A 14,012-nucleotide genomic window follows, 5' to 3' on the forward strand; every position below is an offset into this window, starting at 1 on the left:
CTTGAAACCTCCACTAGATTGTAGGCATTTCTTTCCCTTAAGCATTGTGATGCTTTATACTTTCACATTGTTGCAATTTCAACTTAAGTAATATGCAACATTGCTTCTAGTTGACTAGCCTCTCATATGTACCTGACATGCTAAGAGCAGCAGATGCATTAGGAACCATTCTTGTTTGCATACTTTGGGCCATTGCAATGTGACTGTGCATGGGAATTTGCATACTACCAGCCATACCAAGATACATTTTACCATACATTGCATGCATTACTAGTAGCATTTTTCCTCATGGCCAACACTATACAGAGTTTGCATAACTAGCATTAATACCATGAGTCACAAACACAGTGGGTTGTATATATGTGTTACCAAACTTGCCACTTTGTGCCCCGGTATCTTGCCAACATTGTTATACATGGGGTCATGCATATTGCCAGCCATACTTGGATACATTGGGCCTTGCATACCACTTATTGGTTGTTGCATATGATAAGGAATTGTGTCATATATCCCCACATGCGGCCCATGACCCACCATAACATGGAAACTAGTGCGACTACCAAAGTATCATGGCTGCCCCATCATTGTATGCATGCTCTGTTGTCCAAAAAGCATTGGATTGACACTTCCAATTTAGCTTTGCATATGCATCAATCGCCCCACTAGCATCATTGGTTTATACTCAATATCCACATTTGGAACATCATGCTATTGTATTGGCTCTTCCTTTAGTGTATCTTGTTGTCTCGAAGTTCTCAAAGATGATTTTTCCTTTTTGCCTTTGTTGCCTTCCTTTAAGGGTTCAAAAAGTGCATAAACTGAGGATCATTTGCCAATTGCATAAACATTTCAACTGCTGTCCTCAATTGATCTTTACATTGGTCTCATTAAATTCCTCTTCCTCTTACCAGTGATCGGCTTCAAGAGACCTAGAAGGACCCACCTCTTGTCCAATTCCCTCATTCTCAGCTTGCTGTCCATGCTCTATGCCTTGTCCAAGATCAAGCATTGCATTTTTCCCAACACTTTGTGAACTTCCAGATTGAGAAGTATCATCCCTGCTTGATCCCGTTTCACTATTTGAAGACATTCTTATTGTTATGCTCAACTGAATACAATTTTAGTGCTAGAGCAAAGCTTTTGACCTTCAATTTGTTAGTAGTTATGTTTGTCATGCCTTGTCATCTCTTGCCTGTGAGCTTTAGCCTGAGTCAGATGAGGACTTTAGGAGCTCTAACTTGTCTATCACTTGTTTTGACGAAGGAGGTAGCTCATTCTAGAGCACTCGGTTTATTGCATTTTAGTGGATTTTCTCCTCTAGTTGGGATTTTATGTTCATTTTCTGGGGCAGTTTTTGCATTCTTCAGCCTGTCTCACCTGCCGGACATTGTCCACCCTTTCCGGGATTTTTATCAGCATTTCTGGCATTTTAACCAGCATTAAATGTTGGTCGGTGGACTAGCATTAAATGCTGATCCGACATATTTTTGGTCTCAAATTTCAGGTCGCCTAATTTTTGGGTTTTTTGGCTATTTATAGCCATTTCCCACTTGGCAGTCAGTTAGATTATCATCTTCCTCCTTCCTTGGCAGGTGCACACTCTGACTCTGTCATCTTTCTCCATTGTCGGTGCTGCCGTCATCATTAGCTTGATCTGGTGCCCTCATTGACGATGTGGGCTACGTGCAGGGATTGATAAGTCCTTCTGTATTCAGCATTTGTTCCTTGTTCAGTGCAGGTTTCTTTTCTTCTTCTCTTGCAAATTGTCTCTCTCTTCCTCTTGTTCGAGTTCCTTCTTTCATTGCATACTCTCACATGGTATCAGAGCATGGTATCATTGCCTAAGAGCGACATAGAGCTGACTTCTCGTAGAGACTACCAAGGCTGCCCAAAACGTAGCCAAAATCACGTGTGTTTTTTGCATCCACACCCTTCTTGTGCAGAGCGGACCCTCTCTGAGGCAAGGCGGCTTCATCCACAGCTTGGCGACCTCATTTTGAGACTTGGTGGCAACATGAAGGTGGTAGTCGTCACCATCCGGGGCTCTATTGGCATCTACATCAAGGTGACTGTTCCTTTTCCTTGGCGTTTGCTCCTCTGCTCAAGTCGTCATCTTTTTGTGGACTAGTTGTCATCATCACAGTCATTTTCCACTGCAAACACAAGGTTGCTACATCAGGTGACAGTATCATGTGGAGCATCTATACCAATTATAGTTGATGTCCTTCTGTTTCGTCATTGTTATCACATTAAACACAGATTTTTGTGGGTGTTTTGAAGATATATACGAAGATGTCTTATCACCAGCTCTTTGCTGACTTAGAGGGTGAGGTCTCTATTACTTCCCTCTCTTAGTGAGGTCTCTATTCCTTTCTCTAAGTGACAGAGAGACTTTTGTGCTAGTTCATGTAGCGATCGGAGGTCACTTAGCCCATTTGTACGAGATCCCTCTATTCCCCGTTCTTTGTATGTTTCACAGAAGGCTTGTTTTGTTGGCCTTCATATGCCTTCCATGGCACCTTTTATACAGGTGCCTGTACTTCCTTATTTGCCCAAAGAAGACGGGCTTGATGGTTCCAACTACTCGCTTTGGTTGTGTAAGGTGGAGTGTATCCTTGATACCTTCAATCTTTGGGAGTTTGTTACCCACCCTATTCCTTGTCCAGTGGAGGATCCCACCATTGGATCATCGATGGATCGTGCGGCCTTATGGGATCGGCTCAACTTGAGAGCTTGATCTTTCCTCTTTATGAGCTTATAGGATTTGGTCCTAGTACATGTGCACATGTTGCGGAAAGCAGCGGAAGTGTGGACAATGCTTGCTTCTTTGTACCATTAGAAGACATTTGCCCATCGGATTACTCTCGAGAAGAAATTACAGATGCTCGCTGTTGATGATTCTTCTTCCATGAAGAATCATATCAATAGGTTGGGAGGACATGAGGGATAAGCTTGTGTCCCTTAGCAGGATGATCTCTTCCGAGGATATAGCCATGATTCTTTTGACTCGGCTGCCATCTCCTCGGTTTGATATCTTCTACACCAGCCTTCTTACATCGAGGATCCATGAGAAGCTTCTAAGGAGGAGCTTGCTCCGCTTGTTTTGGAGCATGACGAGCGCGCAAAAGAGGTAGCTAGTGGATCCATCTCCACTAAAGCTTTTGTTGCAGGTTTGGGGGGGGGGGGGGGCACACAGAAGAAAGGGAAGTCACAGGCTAAAAGAAAGGAGAGTTCTTCAGCATCTTACTTCGACTCGGAGAAGCCTAGATGCCCATATTGTGGGAAGGGGACACATCCGGAGGAGAAATGTTGGAAGAAGTATCCTCACCTTCGTTCGGGAGCAAAGGATGGAGCTAAAACATCCGAGCCTTCTACCTCTACTTCGGTGGTACCCATGAGTCAGTGTTCCTTCATATTGGTGACTTGGAGGAGCGTTCTTCAGTGGTTGCCTCATCTTTTGAGAGGCCTTGGCTGGTTGATAGTGGAGCTTCTAGTCATATGACTCCACGAAGTGATTTGTTGTAGGATCTATGCTCTTTTGAGGGTTTAGTGACTAGTCACATTGTTGGTGACATTGTTTCGATGTCTATTTGTGGTGTTGGCACTTTGCCTTTATTTCCCGACCGCACGTAGAGCTTCCTTTCACAAGCTCTTTATGTTCCGGACTTGGGCTTTTCACTCTTCTCAGTTTATGGCCTCACAAGGCTTGGTATCCGGGTTTCTTCATCGAGCAAGCTGTTTGTATTGAGGATTCTTCAACGGGGGCTGTTATTGCGACAGGTTGGCAGGAGAGCGAGCTTTATAGGCTCCATTTCTCTTTTCTTATGCAGGGTCCTCCGAGGCAGTTATCTATTGCTACACCCATTTCCGCTTGTGTACCCTCTTTTCCACAGGTTCCTTCCCATCCCCCACCCTTTTCTCTGGTGGTTCCCTAATATTCCCCATCCCTTTCAGAGGGGGACAATCTCGGTTATGTGGCTGTAGATTTCTGGGCCTCTACTGTTTTAAAGGGGGATTCCTAGGATCGCTAGGAGTTTCTTCATCGAAAATCTTCATTGACGGACTTCATTGACATTGGCATTGCCCTTGCCACTCCAGGATTCGTTTCTCTCTTGGCCTTCCGCTACATCGAGGATCTGAGAGGGGGTGTTAGCAGTCATGTTTGTCATGCCTTGCCATCTCTTTCGTGTGAGTCTTAGTCTGAGTCAGACGAGGACTTTAGGAGCTCTCACTTGTCTGCCACTTGTTTTGAGGGAGGAGGTAGCTCATTCTAGAGCATTTAGTTTATTGTATTGCAGTTCATTTTCTTCTCTAGTTGAGATTTTATGTGCATTTTCCGAGAAAGTTTTTGCATTCTTCAGTCTGCCTCACCTGTCGGACATTGTCCACCCTTTCTAGGATTTTTTTGAGCATTTTTGGCATTTCTACTAGCATTAAGTGGTGGTTTGATATATTTTGGCCCCAAATTTCAGGTCGGTCAATTTTTGGGGTTTTTGGCTATTTGTAACAATTTCCCACTTGGCAGTTAGTTAGATTATCATCCTCCCTTCTTCCTTGGCAGGTGCACACTTCGACTCCATCATCTTCCTTCATCTTCGGTGTTGCCGTTATCATCAGCTTGATCTGGTGCCCTCATTGATGTTGTGAGCTGCGTTTAGGGATTGACTAGTCCTTCTTTTGTATTTAGCATTTGTTCCTTATTCAGTACATGTTTCTTTTCTTCTCTTGCAGATTGTCTCTCTCTTCCTCTGTGTTCGAGTTCCTTCTTTCGTTGTGCACTCTCACACAATCAAGTATCTCGGGCCCACCAAATTGGGAGATTGAGTGGTATCGTGGCAATGGAACCATGAAACCAGCTTTCCTTCTCAGATAGAGTGATAAATAACTTGATTAAGTACTAACTATAGTAAGCATAAATTTCACGTAAACTAAAGATGCACACTTTACCACTTAAATCTTGGACATTGAACATGTCCCCAAAATTGGTGTCCCTTGCAATATTTCTTTATCTTATATTGCAAATGGAAGGAGTACAACTAAAATCCTCTAATCTCCTTCGCTATTATGCAAGTGTCTCTTGCTGTCAAAATTGACTAGCAAGCCTCCAAACCAATTTGCCCCTTGGTTTTCTTGGAGATTGGCCTTCAGCTTGTTGCTCCATGAAAGACAAATTTAGCCTCAAATCTGATATTAGTTGGTTGACCTTTTGAATCTCCTTGAAATTCCTCAATTTCAGCTGTTGGAATTCAAGTTGTAGGTCCTCAATTTTTAGCAACATCTTGGGGCGGCTATCAAAACCCTAATTTTTGTTGTAAATTAGTGTTTACAGTAGAGATTGATCGAAATCTCTCCCTTTGATGGCTTAACTTGTTGGAAAATGCCAGGATATTTTAAGAGATGGTTGGGGGATGAGAGAGGATGTTGTAGAGAGAGAAATTTCAGAGTTTCATTGTAAGAAATATTGAAAAGCTATTATTGCCTTGCCCAAATAGCCATGGAAGTTGTCATCTATAGCTTAGGACCATTAGAAAGACCGCTGCCCCTTGTTGTATGCTGTCATCTGCACCAAAAGGGTCTTGGGCTACTGTCACCTGCTCCTAGAGAGCTTCAAATTGTTGTCACATTTTGGAGTGATCTTTGGTGGTTGCAAATCACATTAGCGGTCTCTCCTTGTTGTCTAATAGCCTCCTTCTCTCTCACAATGGTTGAAATATACTCTACTAGTCCCTAAAAACGTTTTTCCCACTTGCACGAGTAAGTTTTGCTAAGTGACAGCCTTTCAATCTCATTTTTTAGCATTATCTAGTTTATTAAATTAAATTTTAAAATATTAATTTAATAATTATTCTAGTGCTCAAAAATAATTTCACCAGCCAATAATTAAATTGGCTAGGCCAATTTGTCTTTCAAGTATCCTTGATCAGTTATTGATCCTTAGACTAGCATTAATTAATTAATTAGTGTCTAGTCTCTAATGTCACCATTGACATTAGTGGCCAAAAAACTTGTCTAGGTTAAAATTTGATAATAGGTACCGCCTAGTTCTTGTTAGACATAACTTATTATAACTTTTGCATTTGGCATCTACTGCATCTTCGGGGTCCTTGGCTTGTTACCATGAAATAGCTGCCATGTGAATCACATATGCTAAACAACCTTGCACATTTGATTAATAACTTAATCAAATGTTATTGGCAAGATTATAGCATCCCACGTCCTCGTGATAAATATAAAATGCCTAATCTTGAATCAGCCCAGACTTGTCTTCAGTATGGTATCCTCAATTGCTCTTACCAACCTTGACCAATGTGCAATAAATCTATCCCTTCACACTCTAACAAGTATAATGCATAAGAATACATGATGTCCATAGTCATATGGCAATTTGCTCCCAGACTATTGCGCATTGCAAACAATGTAAAACCACACAGATTCCAAATTGATCTCATTTGCTGTAGGAAGCCTTAGTCCTATTCATGCATCGATCTTAATGCTTTGCCCTTGCCTTTGACCGAAGGCAATTGCTGGGATCCCTGCAAGATGCATTCCTTCAGGTAATGCCTTGCATCTCCCTAATTTTCTCATGCATTTCTCGTGATAGAATGGCTGTATTTAAGCCATTTCACGTGGCACAATTGATCCATAGGTGTGCAATGACCTTGTCATCTCTTCAATGTTGGCATCCAATTGTAGGGTGTACAAAAGTGCACATGCACTCTGCTTGCCAAACTCTAAAAATGACAGCCAACATTTCAACTCAATTTCGTAGAGCATTTGCTCTACAATTGTCTTCATAGTCCCCGTGCAATCCCGCATTGTTCTTCTGACAAATATTAGGGGTTTCTTGTGATGAAATGATGAGAATATCACTTTTTTCACAACAAGCTTGTCTAGGCTTGAGATCTTAGAGAAAACTTGGATTTCCAAGCATTTAGAATCAAGGGCTAGATCAAGGATTTGTGTTGCTGATTGCTGTAGACATCAAAGGGTTCCAGAATTCCCAAAGATTGAGCCTTGATTTGTTGGGATGGAACTTGGAGGGATTTCAAATTCTCGGCTTGGTCCATCACCCTCCTTGCCTTGTGACGTACCTCACTCTAGCTTTTATTATTTTGTGTGTCTATAGTAAGGGCAAGAACACTTGAAGATTGCAATATTGTTTGAGGAAAGGAGCTAGGTTTAGTTGTCTTGCTCTTTAAGGGCCTATGCATGCCCATCCTGGTTTTTCCTTGTTGGAAGGGCAAGGATAAGATGGGTGAGACTTTTTAAGAGATCCCAATTTCTTTACTTTGAGATTAGAGTAATAACTGTTGGATCCAATGAACAAACACTTACCATGATGATGCCAAGTGGAAAACAAACTTGTTGTCAGCATTGACAAACAGTTTATTCTCAGTTGGGTGAGTTTTGGGGCTTTGGCAGCACCGAATATGAAGCTTGCTACTTTATCCAGCAGCTAATAGGACCCCTGGTCTGACCATTTTTTCATTAAGATTGTGCTTACATGAAGTGATGCAATGAGAGGTGATTTATCTAAGATTATATAAATAGTGCAAAGTTGCTAAAATTAAGCAGACTCTTACCTATTGATGTTCTCTGGAGTTTAGAAGTGAACAACAGCCTCAAGGTCAACCAAATTTATCACACATTCCCACACAATCTTGGTATCCTCCAACAGTGCTTAGTCCAACAACAAGTTTACCTCGGGCTTCTACAACAAATGGAAGCATGTTGTCAGGAGCGAGCACACTGTCAAAGTCATCTCTAAGCCATGAACCAGGATCTCTTTCACATTCTGCTGCAGGTGCTTCACCAACAGCTGCTTTTGCCAGTACATTTCCTCCTTTGAGAGATAAAAGGTAAAAATCTTTATTTCCTATGCATACAGCTTTTTTCAGGTAGCAATTGCTTCAATTCTGACTCACATTCTTTTTCCAGTGTAGAGGATCTAAGGAAACTGCTGACAGATAAGGAAGCATACAATGAGTTTCTGCATTCACTCGAGCAAGTGAAAACTCTTAATATGGTAGGAAGTGCTGTATCAATCTCTATGTCCTTGCAACGATTTGTTTGTCTGCTGCTTTGACCTTAAAGATGTGAATCTAACATGTTTGCTTGCAACTCCTTTAATTCTTCCTAATGGAAAATTTTGCCCTTTTTTGTCTGTCTCTGTCCTGGGTTTTTTTGGGTGAACTTTACTGTTTTCATCTGTCTCTATCATCACATATACAGCAGCAGTGTCTGATTTGGTTGCTGTGGTTGGCCTGATTGGAGTTTTCTTTTGCAGTTGCAAAATGATTTGAGGAAAAGCAACATTGAACTTGCCAGTATGTTAGTTCTCCTCACAATGTACTGTTGGTTTTTGAGATAGCATTTGCTCAGCTGGAGTGATTGGTGCATTGTTTGTGCATTTTCTTAACAGAGCAGAATTTGGAACGGGAAAGTCAAATTGCGGAGTTAAAGAATCAGGTGTGTATACACGCCAAACTCTAATGAGGAGGCAGCACCCTGCTATGTTTGTGTGCACATGCCCACATGCAATAAGGACTTTTACATCAGTGCATCTTTGTTATATAGGTTTTGGAGTTAATGAAAATGACACAGAGTTGTCCTATGCATCTTACTGCTGGTGCTAGGTTCGTTAGATTTCTGAAAATGAAGCAACAAAAAATAAACAACAAATTAAAGAAGCTGCAAAGCCTCTACATGTGATGGATAATTTCCACATATGATGGGTTCTGAGTCATGTAAATTTCCCCAGCAGCATGATGGGAAATAGCATGGATGTGTCATGTGTGACGCTATTGAGGCAGGAACATGTGACAAAATGCATGTGGCCATCAAGGAGAACTGATTGCTAGCCTTACTAGATGCCTTTCAGACCAACCTCAGACTAGCGAATAAGTATATAGCAGGGTAGGGTCTTGCCTCACAGGTCTGCCTTATCAGCTGTCCAAAGACCTGTGACTGGTCCAGGCGGCAAGACACCTCAGCTTTAGCATGTTTATAAATCCAGTTCCCTCAACTACATCCCTCTTGAACCGAAAGGATGAAAACTGTTCTGAAGGTTATGACACCTTCTAATGATCGAGGCAGATCAATGATCCGTGTCTCTTGGGAACTTGACATAGGTAGTCCAACCTGTGGGCTTTGGGCTCCCTGGGTTTATCCCTGCTTGTGAGTCCCACGACTCTCATCACACCATTTGAGTTTTGCCCATATATTAGGCAGTTTTTCATCATGCCCAGTTCACTGAAGTCTCAGTCAGCATTAGTTTGCTCGCAAACCTTCATCTTAGCTCATCAATACACTTTGATGCCAGGAAGTGTTAAAGTCTCATGAAAAGTTGCAGTTGCCTTCCTGCATATTCATTCGTGCACAGTGATGTGAGGTTATGCGTACTGTTAGAATTTTTGCGTTTGAATTTAACAAGAGGTCCTACAGAAGCTCTTTTCTTACTGGACAAAGTTCTTAATTTACTGTATTATACTTGCTTTCTGAATTTATTGTCAGTGATTGTGTGGGTGGAGCAATAGATTATATTCACATTAAGGTGTGGTAATAATGGTTTACTGTGAGAAGTGTTTTTTGTATGTTGATCAGTTTGTTGTTGGTAATTAGTGTGCAATCATACGGAGATCAGAACTGGCATCTGCTCGGGAGAAGTTTGACAATGTACGACAGAAAGCGAGGGGTTTGAGCAGTCTATTGAGTAAATCTGTTTTGTTGCAAAAGCTCCAAGGTAAGGTTGGTGTGTCTCAGAAAGCAGTAAAGTTCACGAGTCTTTGTAATACGCTCATATTGCTTTTTGTACTTGCCTGCATCTGTGCATCTTCTTCTGTTGCAAAAATTTAATTGTGCAGTCTGTGATTGTGTGCAGAAGCTGCAAGTGAAGTTGATGATGAATCTGAGAAACTACATCAACAGCTTTTGGCTGGCGAGATAGAGTTGATGGAGTTCATTCCAAAGTATCGAAAGTTACGTGCACTATATCACAAACGGATTTTGACTCAATTGGCTGCAAAAACCTCTTGATTGTTCTTATGCTGATTCTCCATAGCATTTGACATCAGAGATGCACTCTATAAAAACAGAATTGCTTAACATATGTTATCTGATATTTTGGACTGCCTGTATCAACATCTGGTCCCTTATGTGAGCAAAAGGCTGCTTGCCTTCAGCTTATGTGGCTGTTTTAACAGGAATATGTACAGTGATTGTGTTCCTGATGTTGTATGCTGGAATTCAAATCTTTGTTCCTACAACTAAAATATGAAAATTCTGAGGCATTTTTGTTATTACTAAAATGTACCTTTTCCTCCACTTTCATCCATGCACTTTTAATTATTCCAAATGCTTGTACAAGCTACATTTTCTTTCTTGTACTACATTTTCTTCCTTCTTTGGCCTGCTTGGATCTCCCCTCTCATGTAGCTTTGACATTTTGTTTCCTTTTTGGATCTGCATTGGGTCTTGGACTTTCTCATTTAGCTTTGATCTTCTTTGCGCAGAGGATGTGCTGTTCTCTTTCTCATTAAGCTTTTGCCCCTGGATTGGGTGATATATTCTCTTTTTTTGTTATATATAATTAACTATTGCAAGCTTCATGTAGTCACCTTTCACTTATAACTGGTTCCCAAAATGAAATCTCAAACTCCTGACAGCAATCCTTTACCATAGTACCCATCACTAGAGTGTCTATAATGCAATATGAGAATATGAGATTTTGAATAGCATGGAAGCTTTTCTTTCAGAGCTTTTGCTTGAAGCTTATAGGCGAAGTACATGATTAGGGTTTCTACAGCAGTTGCATGCATGGAAATGCCCATCTGGTTTAATATTATCATTTTATATGGGAGGAAACTGATATTCGAGTTTTCTTGTCATATGCAGTGAATTCTGGTCAATGAATAAATAGGGATAATGCAGTTTGATTATTGAGTGAGTTACTAGTGTTAAGTGTCCGTTTTCCAATTATCACTTCATTCAGATGTTGAATATTATTTTTATGGAGTGCTTTATTCTTGCCAATTTAATGACAGTTTAAAATAAACTATTTGTATGGAATCATTTATTCAGTTGGAGTTTGCAAAAGGCCTAATGGGAATCAAACAGTAGCATTGGAAGGAAATTATTAACTTTATTTATTTCTTTATGGTTAAGCATTGATATTGTTTGCAAGGCCTTTAAGGACTTAAAGGAGCCTAGGATAGATGTTATAACTTCTTAGATCCTCTACAAAGTTTTAACTAGCTTATTAAAATAAGTGTCCAATGTGTTAGTAGATAGTTCTATTTTAGGATCCTTGTCATGATGACCTTGATGATCTTAGAGGATATCAACGCTTTATCATTATCTTCTTAGTTATAGTTCAATTAAATCCTATTAAAATAAGTGTTAGTAGATGGTCCTCTTGTATCATTATCTTCTTAGTTTTTGTTCAATTAAGTTCTATTTAGGATTCTTGTCATGGTGACCTTGATGATCTTAGAGGATATCAACCCTAACATTGATATATGTCCTTTTAGTATGAGGTCTCCAATGTACGTTGCATGGGTTTAGGTAAAAGCTTAGCACACAACCTTTTATCACATTGAGAAACACATGATTATAGGCACTAAGCTCTCTTTTTTTAGGGTGTGACTTGTTATTAGGGTGAGAAATGTATGATTATGAGTACTAGGCCCTCTTTTTTGAAGTTTGTCATATCTAAAGAATGTAAGGGTCGATTTTCAAAGCAGCCTTAGGGTCCTTTTCTTGGAAGGACCCATTGTGAACTAGGGCCTTAGCGCTTCAATATTTCAAGCCATAGTTCATTTGTTGTGAACTAGGACCTTAGGACTTCAATATTTCAAGACAGTTCTTTTGTTAATCTCATATACACCTTTCGTGAAAGCTCAACAATGATCTCTTGTAGGGTCTCAAGATTCACAACAATGAAGTTGAGCATTAGAAGCTTTACTGTGCCATATGTATTTTTGGTCCATTCAAAAATACATTCTTTAGTCCTAGACTCGAACAAAATAGTTTTGTGGCATTTGTTAATGCTACTTTGTTGTGGCAATCCTTTTTTATGCTAAAATGTGCATGAACGTAAAATTGAGTAAAAATCACATTTAAGCTACAGCCAAATGAGAAAGGAATCATACAAATCTTCTAATTTTATTGTCCAATTAGTATTCATTTATCATTTTGAAATACACTAAGAAAAGTTTAATCAAATGGTATTGCTTTTCTTATGGCATATACTTCTAGACCATTTTTTAAGGACTTACATAATGAAGTCATCTCTCATCATTGGAAGGCCTCCAAGCTCGTGTATTATATAAGGTATTTCCAAACAAGAAATAATTGTCCATAAACATGCGATGTCTCTTCGATTTGAGTTGAGAACATCAACGCTAATTGAATGCGTTGAAGTGTTTTACAGTTTAAGGGTTGATGGCCCTTAAGAAATCATGTTCTTGATTATTTCATCTCTTGACTATTTTACACATTATAGAAAATTAGTTAATATTTTCTTTTCCCTTGTTCATGTTTGGACTATTTGAATTTCTATTGTTCATGTGCAATACAATACACATTAACACATATTGACATATTGTGTTACTTCGTGAGATTTGAAACTATTCACTTTACTTGTGGATTATAATATCCAAAGGGAAGTTAACTAATCTATTAAACAAGTCTAGTTAAAGCCTTTATTCATGTTCCTTTTTCTTGATATTTGATTAGGAAAGTTTTTTCATGCAAAAGCTTATGTCTACTTGATTGAACATTGATGAATCCTTTCAAAAAAGAATGGGTGATCGAACGTCATGGCAAAATGGTGGTACTCATGCCAAAAAATGGATCAACATAATTCCCTAAGCTAATAGATTATGTTCACATATGGCAAGGAATGAACAATCTTGAATGTGATTTGATGCTCATTATTAGTTAACATAGAAAGATTTCTAGATCAATCTTTGCGAGATAGAAAACCCTCCTTAAATTTACCCAAACTAGTTGATATTCGTATTTTCTTTGTTGGTGAGCCAATATGCCAAAATATCCAAGCAACATTCTCATTTTCTTAATAACTGTCTAATTACAATTCTTTATCTATACCTATATTGTATTATAATTGATGAATCCATAGAACTCGAGTCATATCTTACATGGAAAGGCTAGAATGATCCCGTATTAAGAAAGAAAAACAATTTAAGAATTTTTAAATAGAAATTCAAAAGAGAAAAGAAAATGAAAAAGATGCCTTCATTTTGAGAAGCTTGCAAAATCAAATAAGAGGAAGCTCTAATTCAGTGGTTGTTCAAAGTGAAGTAGTAGATGTGGTGCATGTATGTCTCTACTAATTTTTGCATCTACTCTCCACCTAGCAACTACCTTCTCTCTAGGTAGCGTGTATGCTTCTTTTTGCTATTGTATGTGTTTTCCTCTTTTCATGGACTTCCTTTTCAAAGAGAATTTGAGGGGTAGTTCCTTATCAACCTTCAATGCCCAAGCTTTGCTAGTTCAATTTTGGTTGCTCCATAGTGTGCTTGGATATAAAGGTAGTCTAGAGATGTTTTATGCATGGCTAAGTTACCTTCTTTTTTCAATTATAATAACGTTAGAAAAAGAAGTTATGGGAGCTCATAACCACGTCATCAAAAGCTGTATAAAACAACTAAGTAAGCAATAATCAAAATGGTCATTAAAAACTAGCAAATCCATTGCGGTTGAAGTTGCAGACAATATCATCTCAGTTGAAACAAGCCTTCCTCCTCAGATAGGGTGGTAAATAACCTGATTAAGCACTATTTACAACAATTAGCAAATTCACAAAACAGAAATGCACACTTTACCATATAATCTTGGACATTGGAAACCTTGTTGGCCCCAAAATTGGTGCCCTTTTAGGTATTTATTTAACTTAATTGAAGAAGAAGTTGATGTACAATGGGATTCTCCCAATCCCTTTCGGTATTCCAACTTCCATTGCTGTCCAAAATGACAAGCAAATATTCAAC

At 39.3% G+C, this 14,012-nt stretch overlaps 1 protein-coding gene across 1 annotated transcript in view; it reads left to right on the forward strand.

Annotated features, from left to right (window-relative positions):
• The window catches only part of LOC148028024 (vacuolar protein-sorting-associated protein 37 homolog 1-like), a 30,204-nt gene extending 19,915 nt beyond the window's left edge, over positions 1–10,289 (forward strand). Inside the window, exons 2-7 of the mRNA XM_087689714.1 lie at positions 7,608–7,859; positions 7,939–8,026; positions 8,288–8,327; positions 8,423–8,469; positions 9,622–9,742; positions 9,881–10,289. Of these exons, the coding sequence (XP_087545840.1) occupies positions 7,608–7,859; positions 7,939–8,026; positions 8,288–8,327; positions 8,423–8,469; positions 9,622–9,742; positions 9,881–10,035 (703 nt within the window). The 3' untranslated portion in view covers positions 10,036–10,289. The remainder of the gene's footprint in view (positions 1–7,607; positions 7,860–7,938; positions 8,027–8,287; positions 8,328–8,422; positions 8,470–9,621; positions 9,743–9,880) is intronic.
• The last annotated feature ends 3,723 nt before the right edge of the window (positions 10,290–14,012 follow it).

The sequence above is a fragment of the Lygodium microphyllum genome, chromosome 12 (genome assembly GCF_053477565.2).
Source record: "Lygodium microphyllum isolate KBCC chromosome 12, Lygodium_microphyllum_v1.1.10, whole genome shotgun sequence".
Taxonomy (NCBI): Eukaryota; Viridiplantae; Streptophyta; class Polypodiopsida; order Schizaeales; family Lygodiaceae; genus Lygodium; species Lygodium microphyllum.